General features: G+C 39.6%; 1 protein-coding gene across 3 annotated transcripts; it reads left to right on the forward strand.

Annotated features, from left to right (window-relative positions):
• The first annotated feature begins 7,798 nt into the window (after positions 1 to 7,798).
• LOC115183325 (CMRF35-like molecule 3) lies at positions 7,799 to 15,899 on the forward strand. 3 transcript variants are annotated; one of them, XM_029744658.1, is made up of 6 exons: positions 7,799 to 7,881; positions 11,310 to 11,621; positions 11,734 to 11,955; positions 13,736 to 13,890; positions 14,222 to 14,336; positions 15,547 to 15,899. In XM_029744658.1, the coding sequence occupies exons 1-6, from the start codon at positions 7,842 to 7,844 to the stop codon at positions 15,723 to 15,725; spliced, it is 1,023 nt and encodes a 340-aa protein (XP_029600518.1). In that variant the 5' UTR covers positions 7,799 to 7,841; the 3' UTR covers positions 15,726 to 15,899. The 3 variants fall into 3 exon arrangements, with proteins under 3 accessions (XP_029600518.1, XP_029600520.1, XP_029600519.1); XM_029744660.1 differs by lacking the exon at positions 7,799 to 7,881 and adding an exon at positions 9,019 to 9,051; XM_029744659.1 differs by lacking the exon at positions 7,799 to 7,881 and adding an exon at positions 10,345 to 10,573.
• The last annotated feature ends 1,539 nt before the right edge of the window (positions 15,900 to 17,438 follow it).

Genomic DNA, 17,438 nt, shown 5'->3' on the forward strand with positions numbered 1-17,438 from the left:
CCACCCTGGTCAACAGCCAGTGGAATCGCGTCGCGCGAAATACAAATACCTCATAAATGCTATAACTTCAATTTCTCAAACATATGACTATTTACATCAATTTATAGATACACCTCTCCTGAATCGAACCACGTTGTCTGATTTCAAAAAGGCTTTACAGCAAAAGCAAAACATTAGATTATGTTAGGAGAGTACACAGCCAAAAATAATCACACTGCCATTTTCAAAGCAACTAGCATGCATCACAAATACCCAAAACACAGCTAAATGCAGCACTAACCTTTGACAATCTTCATCAGATGACACTCCTAGGACATCATGTTACACAATACATGCATTTTTTGTTCGATAAAGTTCATATTTATATATAAAAACAGCATTTTACATCGGCACGTGACGTTCAGAAAATATTTTCCCCAAATGCTTCCAGTGAATCAGCGCTACAATTTACAAAATTACTATTTCGAAAACATTGTTAAAATGTAATATTGTCATTCAAAGAATTATAGATTAACATCTCTTGAATGCAACCGCATTGCCAGATTTAAAAATAACTTTACTGGGAAATCACACTTTGCAATAAACGAGGTCCTATGCTCAGAAAAATAGGCTAGGCGATACAGGTTAGCGCCATCTTGGAACCATCTAAAATCAAATATACTATTGTAAATATTCCCTTACCTTTGATTATCTTCATCAGAAGGCACTTCCAGGTATCCCAGGTCCACAACAAATGTAGTTTTGTTCTAAAAAGTTAATAATTTATGTCCCAATAGCTCCTTCTTGTTAGCGCGTTCCGAAGGCTACTCATAATGTACGAGGCGCACGGGACTTGTCGTCACGAATGTGCAAAAAATATATATTTACGTTCGTTCAAACATGTCAAACGTTGTATAACATAAATCTTTAGGGCCTTTTTCAATCAGAGCTTCAATAACATTCAAGGCGGACGATTGCATTGTCTTACTACACGTTTCGGAATGAAAGGGTACCCATGGGCGCCCGCGTCATAGTAGTAATGGCCCTCCCTCTATGACCAACTTTCCAGGCCTCTCGTTCGGTCAGTTTTTACCGGAGAAGAGTCAAACCACTTTGTAAAGACTGTTGACATCTAGTGGAAGCCTTAGGAAGTGCTAAATTAATCCTAACTCACGGTGTGTTTCATAGGCAAAGTGTAATTATCTTGTTTTTGTAGTTCTAGGTCCACCAGTGGTCATCATGGTGTGTGTGAGTCTGGCTGTGTTGGTTGTGGGACTCATCCTGCTACTGATCTACAAATGGAGGAGAGACAGGACATCCTCAAGTGAGTAACTCTCATATGTATGTATGTATGTATGTATGTATGTATGTATGTATGTATGTATGTATGTATGTATGTATGTATGTATGTATGTATGTATGTATGTATGTATGTATGTATGTATGTATGTATGTGTGTACACTACCGTTCAAAAGTTTGGGTCACTTAGAAATGTTCTTGTTTTTGAAAGAAAAGCAAATTTTTTGTCCATTAAAATAACATCAAATTGATCAGAAATACAGTGTAGACATTGTTAATGTTGTAAATGACTATTGTAGCTGGAAACGGCTGTTTTTTAATGGAATATCTACACAGTCGTACAGAGGCCGATTATCAGCAACCATCACTCCTGTGTTACAATAGCACATTGTGTTAGCTAATCCAAGTTTATCATTTTAAAAGGCTAATTGATCATTAGAAAACCCTTTTGCAATTATGTTTGACACTCTAATGTACTTGTCCTCTTGCTCAGTTGTGCACCGGGGCCTCCCACTCCTCTTTCTATTCTGTTCTGTTCCATTTGAACATGGGAGTGATGGTTGCTGATAATGGGCCTCTGTACGCCTATGTAGATATTCCATAAAAATCTGCCGTATCCAGCTAGAATAGTCATTTACAACATTAACAATGTCTACACGGTTTTTCTGATCAATTTTATGTTATTTTAATGGACAAAAAAATAATATTTTTTTCAAAAACAAGGACATTTCTAAGTGACTCCAAACTTATATGTGACCCCATATATATGTATGTACTGTATGTTTGTATTTCTGTATGTACAGTATTTACGTGCACACAGGCATACAGTGGTATAGTGGAGTGTATACACAGCCTAGCAGACACTATTATATTCCCATGGCCTAATCCAAGTCAACACACATCTATTTTATTGGCCTAATAACAATATAAAGGACTGAAAAATGTAATATTAGAAAATGATGTTTCCCCAAATGAAAACAAAAGTGCATAGCTGATGATATGGGGCAGCTGTGTTAAAAACTAAATGGCTCTTTCTTTAATCTATTGATGGTCAAATAGTTCAGTTGGAACTGGTTCTGTTGAACATGATTTTAACAGTTGATAGACAACTTTATCACTGTTACAAACTAGACTGTTCTCTTATTTAACAACAACCTTGTTGAAATAAAGAAGTCTCTGGTGCTTCATCATGACTTCATTAGTTGTCTTTCCATCAATTACACAGAACCAGTACTGTAACTAAAACCCATTTAACACTAATACAAGGGGTAGAGTACAGTTTATTAGACTACAGTATATTATGCAGTACCAGTACTGTAACTAAACCCATTTAACACTAATACAAGGGGTAGAGTACAGCTTATTAGACTACAGTATATTATGCAGTACCAGTACTGCAACTAAACCCATTTAACACTAATACAAGGGGTAGAGTACAGTTTATTAGACTACAGTATATTATGCAGTACCAGTACTGTCACTAAGCCCATTTTCACACTAATACAAGAGGTAGAGTACAGTTTATTAGCCTACAGTATATTATGCTGTACCAGTACTGTCACTAAACACCTTTTCACACTGCTGGATCTGATTGATTTTTTTTCACATTTTCAATGTCAGTACAGTTCCAGGCTTCAGTTGAATGACTAACCAGGCCAGCCCAGTCCAGCTTGGGTCTGTAGTGGGAAGAGAGGTACTGTAGGAACTCAGAACACAAGAACACAGTGGTGGTTTACACACCACAGAACTAAGCTGACACTGAGCCATGCCAATACAAGCTCAGATGAGTTGTCCTGGATACTCATGCTAGAAATGTTACTGTATCTAATATCTAGGCCAGCAGAGTAAAACATTGGTTTACCTGACTGAAAGATTGATCATTTATGGTCATTCAGAGAACATGTCACTGTTTCTCATAGAAGTTTTCACACAGGGAGCCTTTCCTTCACCTGGCGGGCCGTTTGGGACATTTTGGGCAAAAATAGAGTATACCAAATGTTCCATACACTACTACACCACTGTACCACTACACCACTACACCACTACACCACTGCACTACTACACCATTACACCACACCACTGCACGTGCACACACATGATTTATATGTTGTGTGTTCCACAGGGCCAGTCACCAATCCAGACACAACAACCCAAGACTCCACCTACCAAACCCTCAATACAACAACCCAAGACTCCACCCCACCTACCAAACCCTCAACACAACAACCCAAGACTCCACCTACCAAACCCTCAACACAACAACCCAAGACTCCACCTACCAAACCCTCAACACAACAACCCAAGACTCCACCTACAAAACCCTCATTAGTAAAACAACAGACCCAAACTAACGCTGTGTTAATAACATGTTGGAAACTCTGAAAATATCTCTAGTAAACTGAGAGCAACAAGTTGTAAACATTCACTTGATGTGAACTCACTGAGATCGCTGATTGACTAATATCAAACTGTCTCAACCATGACATAACAGTACATCTATCATGCTTGTAATCAAATTAAAGTGTTCAAAAACCATATTGATAGATTGTTTTAATATAAGTATTGTTTTGTTGTTGTATGTAATTCTGTAAATGCTGTTGTCAAGGTAATTTCCTCAGTTCGTGAAGTCAGTGGTCAGTATGTGGGAGAAGTCGATGCTCAGGGATGATAGACAAGTCTCCCACTAGTAATTATCAGTCGGAGGGACCTTCAAGTGGAATGTTCTGGTATTTACTAGTATTTACAGTCAGTAAAGTCTCTGTAACATTTGAATCATTTTTTAACCTCCCACTAGTAATTATCAGTTGGTGTCACGACTTCCGCCGAAGTCGGTTCCTCTCCTTGTTCGGGCGGCGTTCGGCGGTCGACGTCACTGGTCTTCTAGCCATCGCCGATCCACTTTTCATTTTCCATTTGTTTTGTCCTTGTTTCCCCACACACCTGGTTTTCATTTCCCAATTACTTGTCATGTATTTAACCCTCTGTTTCCCCCATGTCTTTGTGAGTGTTTGTTAATTGTTCGGGTCGGTATGTTCCGGCTGGTTTGTGCCGGGTGCTGTTTATCACCCGTGCTTTGTGGCAACCGTTCTTTTTGCACTTTGTGAATTGTTTTACTTTGTGCTGTCTAGTAAAGCGCGTTGTTTCACTCATCTCTGCTCTCCTGCACCTGACTTTATACACCAGCTACACCCACCAACCTGACAGTTGGAGGGACCTTCAAGTGGAATGTTCTGCTATTTACTAGTATTTACAGTCAGTAAAGTCTCTAACATTTGAATAATTTTTTAACCTATCAAAATCCATTCTTGACCATACTTTCTCAAATACTGTAAATGTGGATTAATGAAATGTAAAACATATATAATCAAATAGACTGATACTTTAACTATATTGTCACCATCTCAATAATGTCTTCCTCCTCTGCTGAAACGAACATGGTAACTTTAGTATTCCAGTTGTTGATATTATGCTCCTATACTGTCTAAGTGATGGAAGCAGGAAGAACAGGCCTTAGTTCGGGTGGCTACAAGGTCCCTGATGATCTTCTTGGCCTTCCTGCAACACCTGGTGTTGTAGGTGTCCTGGAGGGCAGGCAGGACACCTTTTGGTCAGCGGTGGTGGAGTTGCTATACCAGGCTGTGATGCAGCCCAACAGTATCCTCTAATACACATGTCCTCCGTGGAGACCTTAACCACTTAGTCCTCATTGTCCTCAAGGGCTTAGAGTTGCCTGAGAAAAAGGTATTTAGCTCGTCCGGGTATGGTGGCATTGGTGTCTGCGATGTGACTGGCTTTCTTTTTGTAATCTGTGACCCCATACGCGTCGTGTCTGTCCCACTGAAATGCTCCTCCACTTTGTGCCTTTAGTTGTATCTCGCCATCTTGATCGATCTGTGTAGGTCGTGCATCATGTTTACTCCTGCTCCCCCTTTCTGGCGCTCGTTGTCGCCAGCTGTCTCATGATTACGCACACCTGCCACTATCGTTACGCGCAACTGCACCTCATGAGTCTCACCTGGATTCCAACACTTCCCTGATTACCTTCGTTTTATCTGTCACTTCCCTTGGTTCTTTCCTCAGGCGTTATTGACTCTGTTTTGTTTTCATGTCTGTACGCTTTTCTTGTTTTGTATTACGTTCTATTTATTTATTAAATGATTCACTTCCTGTACTTGCTTCCCGACTATCGTATTTGTACTGTTAAGCCATATAATTGTCCCTGGTCACCTTGACATGTATATAAATAGCATCTCTATCGTCATATGATTAGATTTATAGTGTCTTTATCAGAGGCAATGTGAAGAACAACATTTTATTATATAGGCAAAGGACTAGATTTTTTATATATTGTTTTTAATATATATTTTTTTGATTTATTTCACCTTTATTTAACTAGGCAAGTCAGTTAAGAACAAATTCTTATTTACCCCGGCCAAACCTGGACGACGCTGGGCCAATTAAGTGTCTTTTTACCTGGAGATGTTCCCTATTGTAGTCTACTACTTTCGCCACTTGTTTACTACACTACCTTAATCACTCAGTTTAACTCATGGCCTCATGTGAGTTCTTAAAGAGATGGGTGGGGATACGGCTTAAGAGGATGTGGATGACGCTGAATGGGCGTACTTAAAAGAGAGCTCTCTAGTAAGTGTGAAAAACCTTCAAGAGGATTTCTGGTACTGGTTTACAAGGTGGAACAACAAGTTTATTACATTAGAAATAAGCATCACTGTCCCATGTTTCCCCCAACTGTAGTGTATAAGATACCATTTAGACTTTTATAAAATGTTTAACAAAATATATTAAAAAAGGCCAATCTTGGAAATGGTACAGAATCAAATGCGAAATGTATTCACATATTTAGACATAAATAATTGATGTTCTTACATTTGTGTCAGTGTATTTATCATTGTGCACAGCATCATAGTCTATATCTTCCATTAAACATTTCTAGAACATTTTATATTTCTCGGTTAGAAACGTGAAACGCGAATCTCATTTTTGTGTGCAGAACCTGGACTTTCACTGTAATGGCTTTTTAACTTGAATGCATGTGTGTGCACGTCTGTATCTTTCTTCACCTAATGATTCTCCTCACTGTCTAACATGTTAATGATGGTGAGGAGGAAGAAAGTTGAACTTCTACCCAGAATGCAGTGGACCCTCAGCCTGTGTCCAACGCTGACCCAGAATGCATTGCTCGTGACCCCGACCAATAACAATCAGGCGCTGAATGACAAAGCATTGGATGTCAAACAATGTCACAGCTATTGACTCTGAATAGACTCTGTAGCACTAATTAAAGTCTATTATGTAATTAAGTTCTAATATGTAATTCTATGGTCTGTAGTCTGAAGAGAAGAGGTTGTCTGATGGTCTGGTTGTGACACAGTGTTGTTGTTACCAGAGCTGGGGTCCAATTCAATTCAATTAAATTCCATTTCAAACCAGACAACGAAAAGCAATTAAATGTATCATTGACGACCATCATTTTTCATGTGGACTTCTCAATCCGTGAATGGAATTTCACTTCACTTCCTGAATTGACTGAGATGAAACACATAGGTCATTAGAATAACTGTAACCTCGTCCCCAGGCTCAATAGAGAGAGAGACGACTGGTTGTCGATAAGAGAATAGATTTATTAATATAATTGATCAACGATCCAAATCAATGAAATGTCAGAAAAATACATAATAAAATATAACGATGTATACTTTAACTATAATGTCATCATCTCAACATTGTGTTCCTCCTGAAATAAACATGGTAACTTTAGAACAGAGAAGTTGACAGTTTTAACACTAAGTCACCTACAGGAAGCTGAGTTCTCTTGTGGTTTAGAAGTCTAAACTCCGGACGATTTGAACCAGTTTCACTCTGCAGCACACAGACCTGCAGACACTGAGGTCAATTCAGAGAAATCAACAGGATGTGTCAGCTAATGCCCACCCACTCCACCATCACCATCACTATCTCAATCTCTCTGACATGCATTTTACTTCACTTGCTTTGGCAATGTAAACATATGTTTCCCCTACCAATAAAGCCCTTTGAAATTAATTGAAATGAGAGAGACAGAGATGGACATACAGTATCTCTGCTTTGGCAATGTAAGCAAGATATATATATATATGTCTTGAGAGAGAGAGAGAGAGAGAGAGAGAGAGAGAGAGAGAGAGAGAGAGAGAGAGAGAGAGAGAGAGAGAGAGAGAGAGAGAGGGAGTGGGGGGTCAGAGGAGGGAGGAGCTTTCAATAAGGGAAGAAAGAGCATTTCAGAAACACCCTGCTGTCACACTAGTAGCTGACAGAGAAGCTGTTGTGGAACTGTGCTAGCTGGTAGTATAGTAAAATAACTTAAACAGTGTAGTAACTGTGATAGTAAAGTAACGTTAACAGTATAGTAACGGTGATAGTAAAGTAATTTTAAGAGTATAGTAACTGTGGTTGTAAAGTAACTTTAACAGTAGAGTAACTGAGATAGTAAAGTAATTTTAAGAGTATAGTAACTGTGATAGTAAAGAACTTTAACAGTATAGTAACTGAGGAGTAATTGTCCAGAATGAAGATACTCCATATTGTCTCCTGCTGTCTTCTCTCAGGTGAGTTCTGTCTTTCTGTCTGTCTGTCTGTCTGTCTGTCTGTCTGTCTGTCTGTCTGTCTGTCTGTCTGTCTGTCTGTCTGTCTGTCTGTCTGTCTGTCTGTCTGTCTGTCTGTATCAGTTTCCATAATACTGTCTGGATCATATAGTACATAAGGAATAAGATACAGTACCAGTCAAAAGTTTGGACACACCTACTCATTCCAGGATTTTCTTTGTTTTTCTGTTTTCTACATTGTAGAATAATAGTGAAGACAACAAAACTGTGAAATAACACATATGGAATCATGTAGTAAAAAAAAGGTATTAAATAAATCAAAATCTATTTTATAGTTGAGAATCTTCAAAGTAGCCACCCTTTGCCTTGATGACAGCTTTGCAAAAAGTAAGATTTGAGCAGGGTTAAAGTTAGATTTGAGTAGGGCTAGGGGGCAGTATTGAGAATTTTGGAAAAAAATATGTGCGCATTTTTAACTGCCTCCTACACCAACTCAGAAGCTAGAATATGCATATTATTGTTTAGGTTTGGATAGAAAACACTCTGAATTTTCTAAAACAGTTTGAATGGTGTCTGTAAGTATAACAAAACTCATTTTGCAGGCAAAAACCTGTGAAAAATAGATTTAAAAAAATGAGAATTTTGTGACTGTACTATTTAGTGTCATTGTTTTAAAGATACCACAGTGAGAAAGGATTCAGTTCGCAACTCCTACGGCTTCCACTAGATGTCAACGATCTTTAGAAAGTTGTTGGAAGCATCTGTCATGAATACAGACCGAATTAGAAAGCTTACAAGTTGACACATCATCACTTCATTTTTTGCGCCTGCGCATGAATCTGAGAAGAGTGTCTTTGTCATAATCGTTTATTCTAGACACTTGATAGGTTGTGTGAAAATATTACTGATGTTTACTGATGTTTCACGTTAAAAATGGACCAAAAGATTAATGCTAAACAACGTTTGACATGTTTAAACAAACGTAAATAGATTATTTACTAGGTTTTCTTTAGCTTTTCGACGTGACTTTACACTGCCCACCTCATTTTGTGGGAGCCTACTGAACGCTAACTATTTGGACATAAATTATAAATTATGAACTTTGTCAAAAGAAACCACATTTGTTCTGGACCTGGGATCTCTGGCAGCGCCTTCTGATGGAGATAATCAAAGGTAAGGGGATATTTAGAATGTTATTATCGATATTAGATGATGCTAATGCTAACGGTATAGCTTAGCTTAGCATATAGCTTATTGTTGTTAGCATAGTACCCAGTTTATGCAAAATGTGATTTCCCAGTAAAGTTATTTTGAGATCTGGCCATTCGGTAGCAATTACGAGATGATAATATATTATTCTTTGAATGACAATATTAAAATTTACCAATGTTTTCGAATAGTAATTCCGTGATTTGTAATGCTGGATTCACTGGGTGCATTCGAGCCGAAAAAAATTCTGAATTTCACCGCGACTGTAAATGCTGTTTTTGGATATAAATATGAACTTGATGGAACTAAAAATGCATGTATTGTATAACATAATGTCCTATGAGTGTCATCTGATGCAGATTGTCAAAGGTAAGTGCATAATTCTAGCTAGTTTTCTGTCTGTTGATGCCCTTCTTTGAATTGGCTAAACATTACACGCAGCTATTGTCAATGTACTCTCCTCACATAACCTAACTTTATGCATTCTCCGTAATGCCTCTGAAAATCGGACAGCGTGGTTAGATTTAGGAGATATATCTTTCAAATGGAGGAAAATAGTTGATTATTTGATTATTTGAAATGATTACTCTTGCAGTTTTGAATTCCCCGCCATGGTCACATGACAATGAATCCCAATACCGGGATTAGATCCTGCCCCCTGGCCTCAACAGGTTTTAAGTGTTCCCTTTATTTTTTTGAGCAGTGTATAACGATGTATACTTTAACTATAATGTCATCATCTCAACAATGTGTTCCTCCTCTGCTGAAACAAACATGGTAACTTTTTAGAACAGAGAAGTTGACAGTTTTAACACTTAGTCACCACAGCTAGCTGAGTTCTCTGGTGGTTTAGAAGTCTAACCTCCGGCCAGTTTGAACCAGTTTCACTCTGCAGCACATAGACCTGGAGACATTGAGGTCACTACATAGAAATTAACAGGATGTGCAAGCTAAAGCCCAAACCTCCACCACCACCATCTCAATCTCTCTGACATGCATTTTACTTCACTTGCTTTGGCAATGTAAACATATGTTTCCCCTCCCAATAAATCCCTTTGAAATTAATTGAAATGAGAGAGACAGAGATGGATATAAATCTGGATATAAATCTGCTTTGGCAATGCAAGCAAGACATATCTATCTATATATATCTATATATATCTATATATATAGAGAGAGAGAGGTGTCAGAGGAGGGAGGAGCTTTCAATAAGGAAAGACGAGCACTTCAGAAACACCCTGCTGTCAAACTAGTAGCTTACAGACAAGCTGTTGTGGACCTGTGTTTGCTGGAGTGTAGTAAAGTAACTTTAACAGTATAGTAACTGTGATAGTAAAATAACATTAACAGTATAGTAACTATGGTAGTAAAGTAACTTCAACAGTACAGTTAATGTGTTAGTAAAGTAACTTTAACAGTATAGTAACTGAGGATTAACTGTCCAGAATGAAGATACTCCGTGTTGTCTCCTGCTGTCTCCTTTCAGGTGAGTTCTGTCTGTCTGTCTGTCTGTCTGTCTGTCTGTCTGTCTGTCTGTCTGTCTGTCTGTCTGTCTGTCTGTCTGTCTGTCTGTCTGTCTGTCTGTCTGTCTGTCTGTCTGTCTGTCTGTCTGTCTGTCTGTCTGTCTGTCTGTCTGTATCAGTTTCTATCATACTGTCTGGATCATATAGTACATAAGGAATAAGATACAGTACCAGTCAAAAGTTTGGACACCTACTCATTCCAGAATTGTCTTTATTTTTCTGTTTTCTACATTGTAGAATAATAGCGAAGACAACAAAACTGTGAAATAACACATATGGAATCATGTAGTAACAAAAAAGGTATTAAATAAATCAAAATGTATTTTATATTTGAGACTCTTCAAAGTAGCCACCCTTTGCCTTGATGACAGCTTTGCAAAAAGTAAGATTTGGGTAGGGTTAACGTACGATTTGAGCAGGGTTAAAGTACGATTTGAGCAGGGTTAAAGTATGATTTGAGCAGGGTTAACGTACGATTTGAGCAGGGTTAAAGTACGATTTGAGCAGGGTTAAAGTATGATTTGAGCAGGGTTAAAGTACGATTTGAGCAGGGTTAAAGTACGATTTGAGCAGGGTTAAAGTTAGATTTGAGCAGGGTTAAAGTACGATTTGAGCAGGGTTAAAGTTAGATTTTAGCAGGTTTAAAGTATATCTCACAGGTCATCAGTTGTGTCTGTACTGTGTGTTTCTGTTTGACAGCTCGATGTGTTGTGGAGTCAGCTGTCACTAAGGAAGTGGTAGGAGGACAAGTCACTGTGGGCTGCTCATTCACATTGGCAGGGAACAACAACAAATACTTCTGCAAGGGGACATGTTCTGGTAAAGACATTCTGGTTGAAACTAAAGGGATTAAGAATGCATCTCAAGATAGATACAGTATAGAAGACAAGGGAGATGTATTCTATGCGACCATCAAAGACCTGAGGAAGTCAGACTCTGGAACCTACTGGTGTGGAGTGGACAGAACTATAAAGGACACATTCCAAGAGGTGCGTCTCATAGTTACAGATGGTAAGTGAATACTCCATATACATTTGTATCTAGTAATTCACTTCCTGACTTATTTCCTGACATGAAGTTGTTTCAATATTGGTGTTTATCTGTACTTTCTATTGACTCACAGCTCCTCCCATTCCTACACCGTCACCACTCACCTCCAGACCCCATGTCTCCACAACCCTCCCAAACCTCTCTACAACATCCCCATACACCTCCACAACCCTCCCAAACCTCTCTACAACATCCCCATACACCTCCACAACCCTCCCAAACCTAACAACATCCTCTAACCCCTCCACAACGTTTCTGGCATCTGGAGATGTCAGTGGTCGTCTATCAAGAGCAGGTATGATGAATCTCTCATCTCAGACATTACAACTAATATGTTGTGATATGATGAATCTCTCATCTCAGACATTACTACTAATATGTTGTGATATGATGAATCTCTCATCTCAGACATTACAACTAATATGTTGTGATATGATGAATCTCTCATCTCAGACATTACTACTAATATGTTGTGATATGATGAATCTCTCATCTCAGACATTACCACTAATATGTTGTGATATGAAATGCTGGATGAAAAACAATTGTACATGTTCAAGCATTGGACAAATGTCACTACTTCTCTCTCTCTCTTTTCCCTCTCTCTCTCTCTCTCTCTCTCTCTCTCTCTCTCTCTCTCTCTCTCTCTGATACCCCACCTCTCTCTGTCTGTCTGCTTCTCTCTCTCTCTCTCTCTCTCTGATACCCCACCTCTCTCTGTCTGTCTGCTTCTCTCTCTCTCTCTCTCTCTCTCTCTCTCTCTCTCTCTCTCTCTCTCTCTCTTTTCCCACTCAATCTCTCTCTATCTCTCTGATACCCCCCTCTCTCTGTCTGTCTGTTTCTCTCTCTCGCTCTCTTTTTTCACTCTCTCTCTTTTTTCACTCTCTCTCTGTCTCTGTCTCTGTCTCTCTCTCTCTCTCTCTCTAGATTCTCTAGGAATACTCTCTTGCAGGACAGAGTGCTGTTAAGTTTCATGTATACTGATTTCAGTGGTGCCTAAAATATAATGGTGCTCTGTTATGTGGTAGCAGGGACTATGTTGTCATGGGGATGCAGGAAGTGATGCAACACTTGAGGTTTTGTGGAAATCAGCTGCTGACACCATGGCCTCTGTTGCTATGGTTACACTGATCACTATCTTACACTATCTTACTATCTTACTCTTACTTATATTTGTCATCCCATAGCTAGTAAGATAGTGAAGTCTCTTCCTTTATAGTTGTCATCCCAAAGCAAGATAGTTAAGTCTCTTTCTTTATATTTGTCATCCCAAAGCAAGATAGTTAAGTCTCTTCCTTTATAGTTGTCATCCCACAGCTAGTAAGATAGTGAAGTCTCTTCCTTTATAGTTGTCATCCCATAGCTAGTAAGATAGTGAAGTCTCTTCCTTTATAGTTGTCATCCCATAGCTAGTAAGATAGTTAAGTCTCTTTCTTTATCACACCTTTATTTTCACTGCTCTGTCTGTCTGTCTGACCATACAACTGACTACCTTCCAACCTACCTTATCTAATTGACTGATCTATCCACCAGTCTACCAACAAACCGACTAAATGACAGTTGTATCTATCCATCTATGATATTTATAGTCTGGAAAGCATAGGTTTGCAAAGATCTGGTCATTTCTGAAAAACCTGGGAATTTTTGCAAACTGACCAGCTTTGTTCAACCATAATAAAGTCTCTCCTCCTGTCTGTGGTCAGGTCTGATGGTATCTATGATATATACAGTACTCTGTAAAGTCTCTCCTCCTGTCTGTGGTCAGGTCTGATGGTATCTATGATATATACAGTACTCTGTAAAGTCTCTCCTCCTGTCTGTGGTCAGGTCTGATGGTATCTATGATATATACAGTACTCTGTAAAGTCTCTCCTCCTGTCTGTGGTCAGGTCTGATGGTATCTATGATATATACAGTACTCTGTAAAGTCTCTCCTCCTGTCTGTGGTCAGGTCTGATGGTATCTATGATATATACAGTACTCTGTAAAGTCTCTCCTCCTGTCTGTGGTCAGGTCTGATGGTATCTATGATATATACAGTACTCTGTAAAGTCTCTCCTCCTGTCTGTGGTAAGGTCTGATGGTGTGGACCAGTGCTGGTCTGGTAGTCATGGTGACCGTGTTAGGACTGGTCCTGCTCCTGTTCTACAGACAGAGGAGAGGAACCAGGAGAACACCACCACCACCACCACCAGTCTCCTCCAACACACAACCTGACCCTACTGGAGAGGTGAGAGATACAAGGGTGTGTGTGTGTGTGTGTGTGTGTGTGTGTGTGTGTGTGTGTGTGTGTGTGTGTTGTGTGTGTGTGTGTGTGTGTGTGTGTGTGTGTGTATCCATAATAAAGTGTAGTGTAGAGGTGATAGACAGGGAGGTGGTAAACTAAACATTAAGAGTTGAGTGTGTGAGTCTACAGCCTCTAGTGGGTTTCTACTGTAGTCTGTTATCATTCTGTAGCTTGTTGTCATTACATGAAGAAAAACAACACATGTTGATGGTTGAGGGCCTCCACTTCTTTTCATATCTGAACATATATTTATTGTCATTGGTTCTGTATGCAGGTTGACTGTGTGTATGAGGAGATCAGAGAGGCAGACAGACAGACAGACACACTCCCTGTGGTCATCTCTTCAGTCTACTCTACTGTCTCTGCTAGCTCTACTAGCTCTGCCACAGGTATTCCACAGATTCATGTGTAACTGCATATGTGGAGTGTGTTTGAAAGTGGGCGTTGACAAATAAGTGGGAGGAGCAACATAAGTGGGCAGTTCGGTTCTACTCCAGATTGATTTGCGTTAGCTACTTGCTGCTTCCTTGTAGCATTTTAGCTAACCCTAACCCTTTTCCTAACCTTAACCTCATTCTCCTAACCTACTAGGTTAGTTCTCCTAACCGACAAAGTTAATTCTCCTAACCTGCCATTTTGTTTCTACTAACCTGCCACGTTAATTATCCTAACCTGCCACGTTAATTCTCCTAACCTGCCACATTAATGGCTCCTGATTGGCTCAGTGGTCTAATGCACTGCATCTCAGTGCTAGAGGCGTCACTACAGACCCTGGTTCGATTGCAGGCTGTATCACAACCGTCCGTGATTGGGAGTCCCATGAGGCGGCGCACAATTCACCCAGCGTCGTCCGGGTTAGGGTTTGTGTAATGGGTGCGTGTGATGGGTAATGGGTGCAGGGAAGTCAGGCGCAGGAGAACGAACTTGGTATAAACGTTGTTTATACCAAGTTGTTGTTGTTTAATAAATGCTGACAAAACTCCAAAACAACCAAAATAACAAGTGGGTACAAAACCTGTTGCACACCAACACTAAATAGCACATCACATACAAACAAAACAATCTCCGACAAGGACATGAGGGGAAACAGAGGGTTAAATACACAACATGTAATTGATGGGATTGGAACCAGGTGTGAAGGAAGAAAAGACAAAACCAATGGAAAATGAAAAATGGATCAGTGATGGCTAGAAGGTTGATGACGTCGACCGCCGAACACCGCCCGAACAAGGAGAGGGACCGACTTTGGCGAAAGTCGTGACAGTTTGGCAGTTTTTTTTACTGACTTGCCTGGTTAAATAAAAATGTATGTTAATTATCCTAACCTGCCACAATAATTATCTTAACCTGCCATGTTAATTATCCTAACTTCCCACTGTAATTATCCTAACCTGCCTAACCGGCTCAGACACACTCCACAAATGCAGTTACCCATACTTGATTCCACACTGTGATATCTATGCTAACGCCAGCTTCCCCAAATATGAAATAAATTCAAGCTATTCTACTGTGGACTTCCCAAAGATGATAAAAATCCAAGCTATTCTAGTGCAGATGGCCCAACTTCTCTCATCCTTTCCAATGTGGATCTACCCAAAGATTCTAGAGTCTATTCAAGACCTCCAACAGCCAGTGGAACCCAGGATGATTCCATCTATTCTACAGCCCAGCTACCCAAAGATACTGTAGAATCTACAAGATTCCCTGCTGTACACCTCTTTAAAGACAGCCCAGAAGATGCCCTCTACTCTACAGCCCAGCTACCCAAAATAATGTAGTACTATATAATCTATACAGGAGATGCATCCCAAATGACACCCTATTATCTATCCCCCATATGGACCCTGGTCAAAGGCAGTACTCTATAGCGAACAAGGTGACATCTGGGATGAAGGGAAGCTCCCTGTAGAGAGATGAAGGGTTGTCACCACAGAGCCGCCATCTTGAAATGAAATGACTTGAAAAAAACAATCCCTTTCCTGTTTGAAATCCTCCTTGACATATTGTATTAAAACAGCTCATGTGGTTTTACTGTATATAATGTATGTAAAATATGAACATCTGGCTTTAAAATCACTTTTATCTCCAGATTTTGTGAAAGTAAACCAATATTATTGTAAATATTTGTGTAAATATGAACTATGTGTTTTGTCATATCATCTTGGCTTCATTTTGGCTGTTCTAATGATTAGGACAGTAATACCATAATAGTCAGTTCTATCTTTGAGATTGACATATCTATTGTATATGTAAATAAACTGTGCATTTTAAAGCATTTCATTAAAACTCATCAAAATGTTTAAACAGTGTGAATGTGCAGTGTGTTTATGTCAGTGTGTTTGTAGTGAAGGTACTATAACAGGAGTACTTTAGGGTGTAAGAGAAGTCTAGGATATTGTTGAGCCTGTGTTTTAATCCTAACCCTGTCTAGTAGAGGTCCAGGATAATGTTGAGCCTGTGTTTTAATCCTAACCCTGTCTATTAGAGGTCTAGGATATTGTTTAGCCTGTGTTTTAATCCTAACCCTGTCTATTAGAGGTCTAGTATACTGTTGAGCCTGTGTTTTAATCCTAACCCTGTCTAGTAGAGGTCTAGGATACTGTTGAGCCTGTGTTTTAATCCTAACTCTGTCTAGTAGAGGTCCAAAATAATGTTGAGCCTGTGATTTAATGCTAACCCTGTCTAACAGAGGTCCAGGATAATGTTGAGCCTGTGTTTTCATCCTAAGCCTGTCTAATAGAGGTCTAGGATATTGTTGAGCCTGTGTTTTAATCTTAACCCTGTCTAATTGAGGTTCAGGATAATGTTGAGCCTGTGTTTTCACCCTAAGCCTGTCTAATAGAGGTCTAGTATAATGTTGAGCCTATGTTTTAATCCGAACCCTGTCTAATAAAGGTCCAGGTTAATGTTGAGCCTGTGTTTTAATCCTAACCCTGTCTAATTGAGGTTCAGGATAATGTTGAGCCTGTGTTTTCATCCTAAGCCTGTCTAATATAGGTCTAGGATATTGTTGAGGCTATGTTTTCATCCTTACTGTCACGGGCGGATAGAACAGTTTTAAGAGTGAGTCAAGCGCAGGAGACTGAGGTCCGTTGGAACAAACTTGATTTAATAAATCCAAGGGCAAAATCCATATACGGCTGGGAGCACAACAGTCAAAAAGACTAAAAGAAGCTCCGCTCAAAAAGGCAGACGGGGTGCAGCCCGGCAACCCTAATGCCTATACAATAAGTAGTAAACCAAACTACCTAACACCACTTCCACCACACGTAACAAAGAACAATCCCGCACGAATCCTAACTAAACACAGACAGACTAAATACACCCCCACTAATGACAAACACGAAACAGGTGCAATCAAAAAACAGACATAACTAACAGACACTGAAACACAGATCGGTGGCAGCTAGTAGGCCGGCGACGACGACCGCCGAGCGCCGCCCGACCGAGGAGAGGCGCCACCTTCTGTGGACGTTGTGACACTAACCCTG

This window comes from Salmo trutta, unplaced genomic scaffold (genome assembly GCF_901001165.1).
Source record: "Salmo trutta unplaced genomic scaffold, fSalTru1.1, whole genome shotgun sequence".
Lineage (NCBI taxonomy): Eukaryota > Metazoa > Chordata > Actinopteri > Salmoniformes > Salmonidae > Salmo > Salmo trutta.

What these genes read in the sequence shown, in the direction of transcription:
- LOC115183325 (XM_029744658.1), top strand. Translation starts at nt 7,842, where the DNA reads ATGAAGATACTCCATATTGTCTCCTGCTGTCTTCTCTCAG. An exon ending in TGGTCGTCTATCAAGAGCAG is followed by an intron (nt 11,956 to 13,735) that starts GTATGATGAATC and finishes GTCTGTGGTAAG; the next exon opens with GTCTGATGGTGTGGACCAGT. An exon ending in CTCTACTAGCTCTGCCACAG is followed by an intron (nt 14,337 to 15,546) that starts GTATTCCACAGA and finishes ATCTACCCAAAG; the next exon opens with ATTCTAGAGTCTATTCAAGA.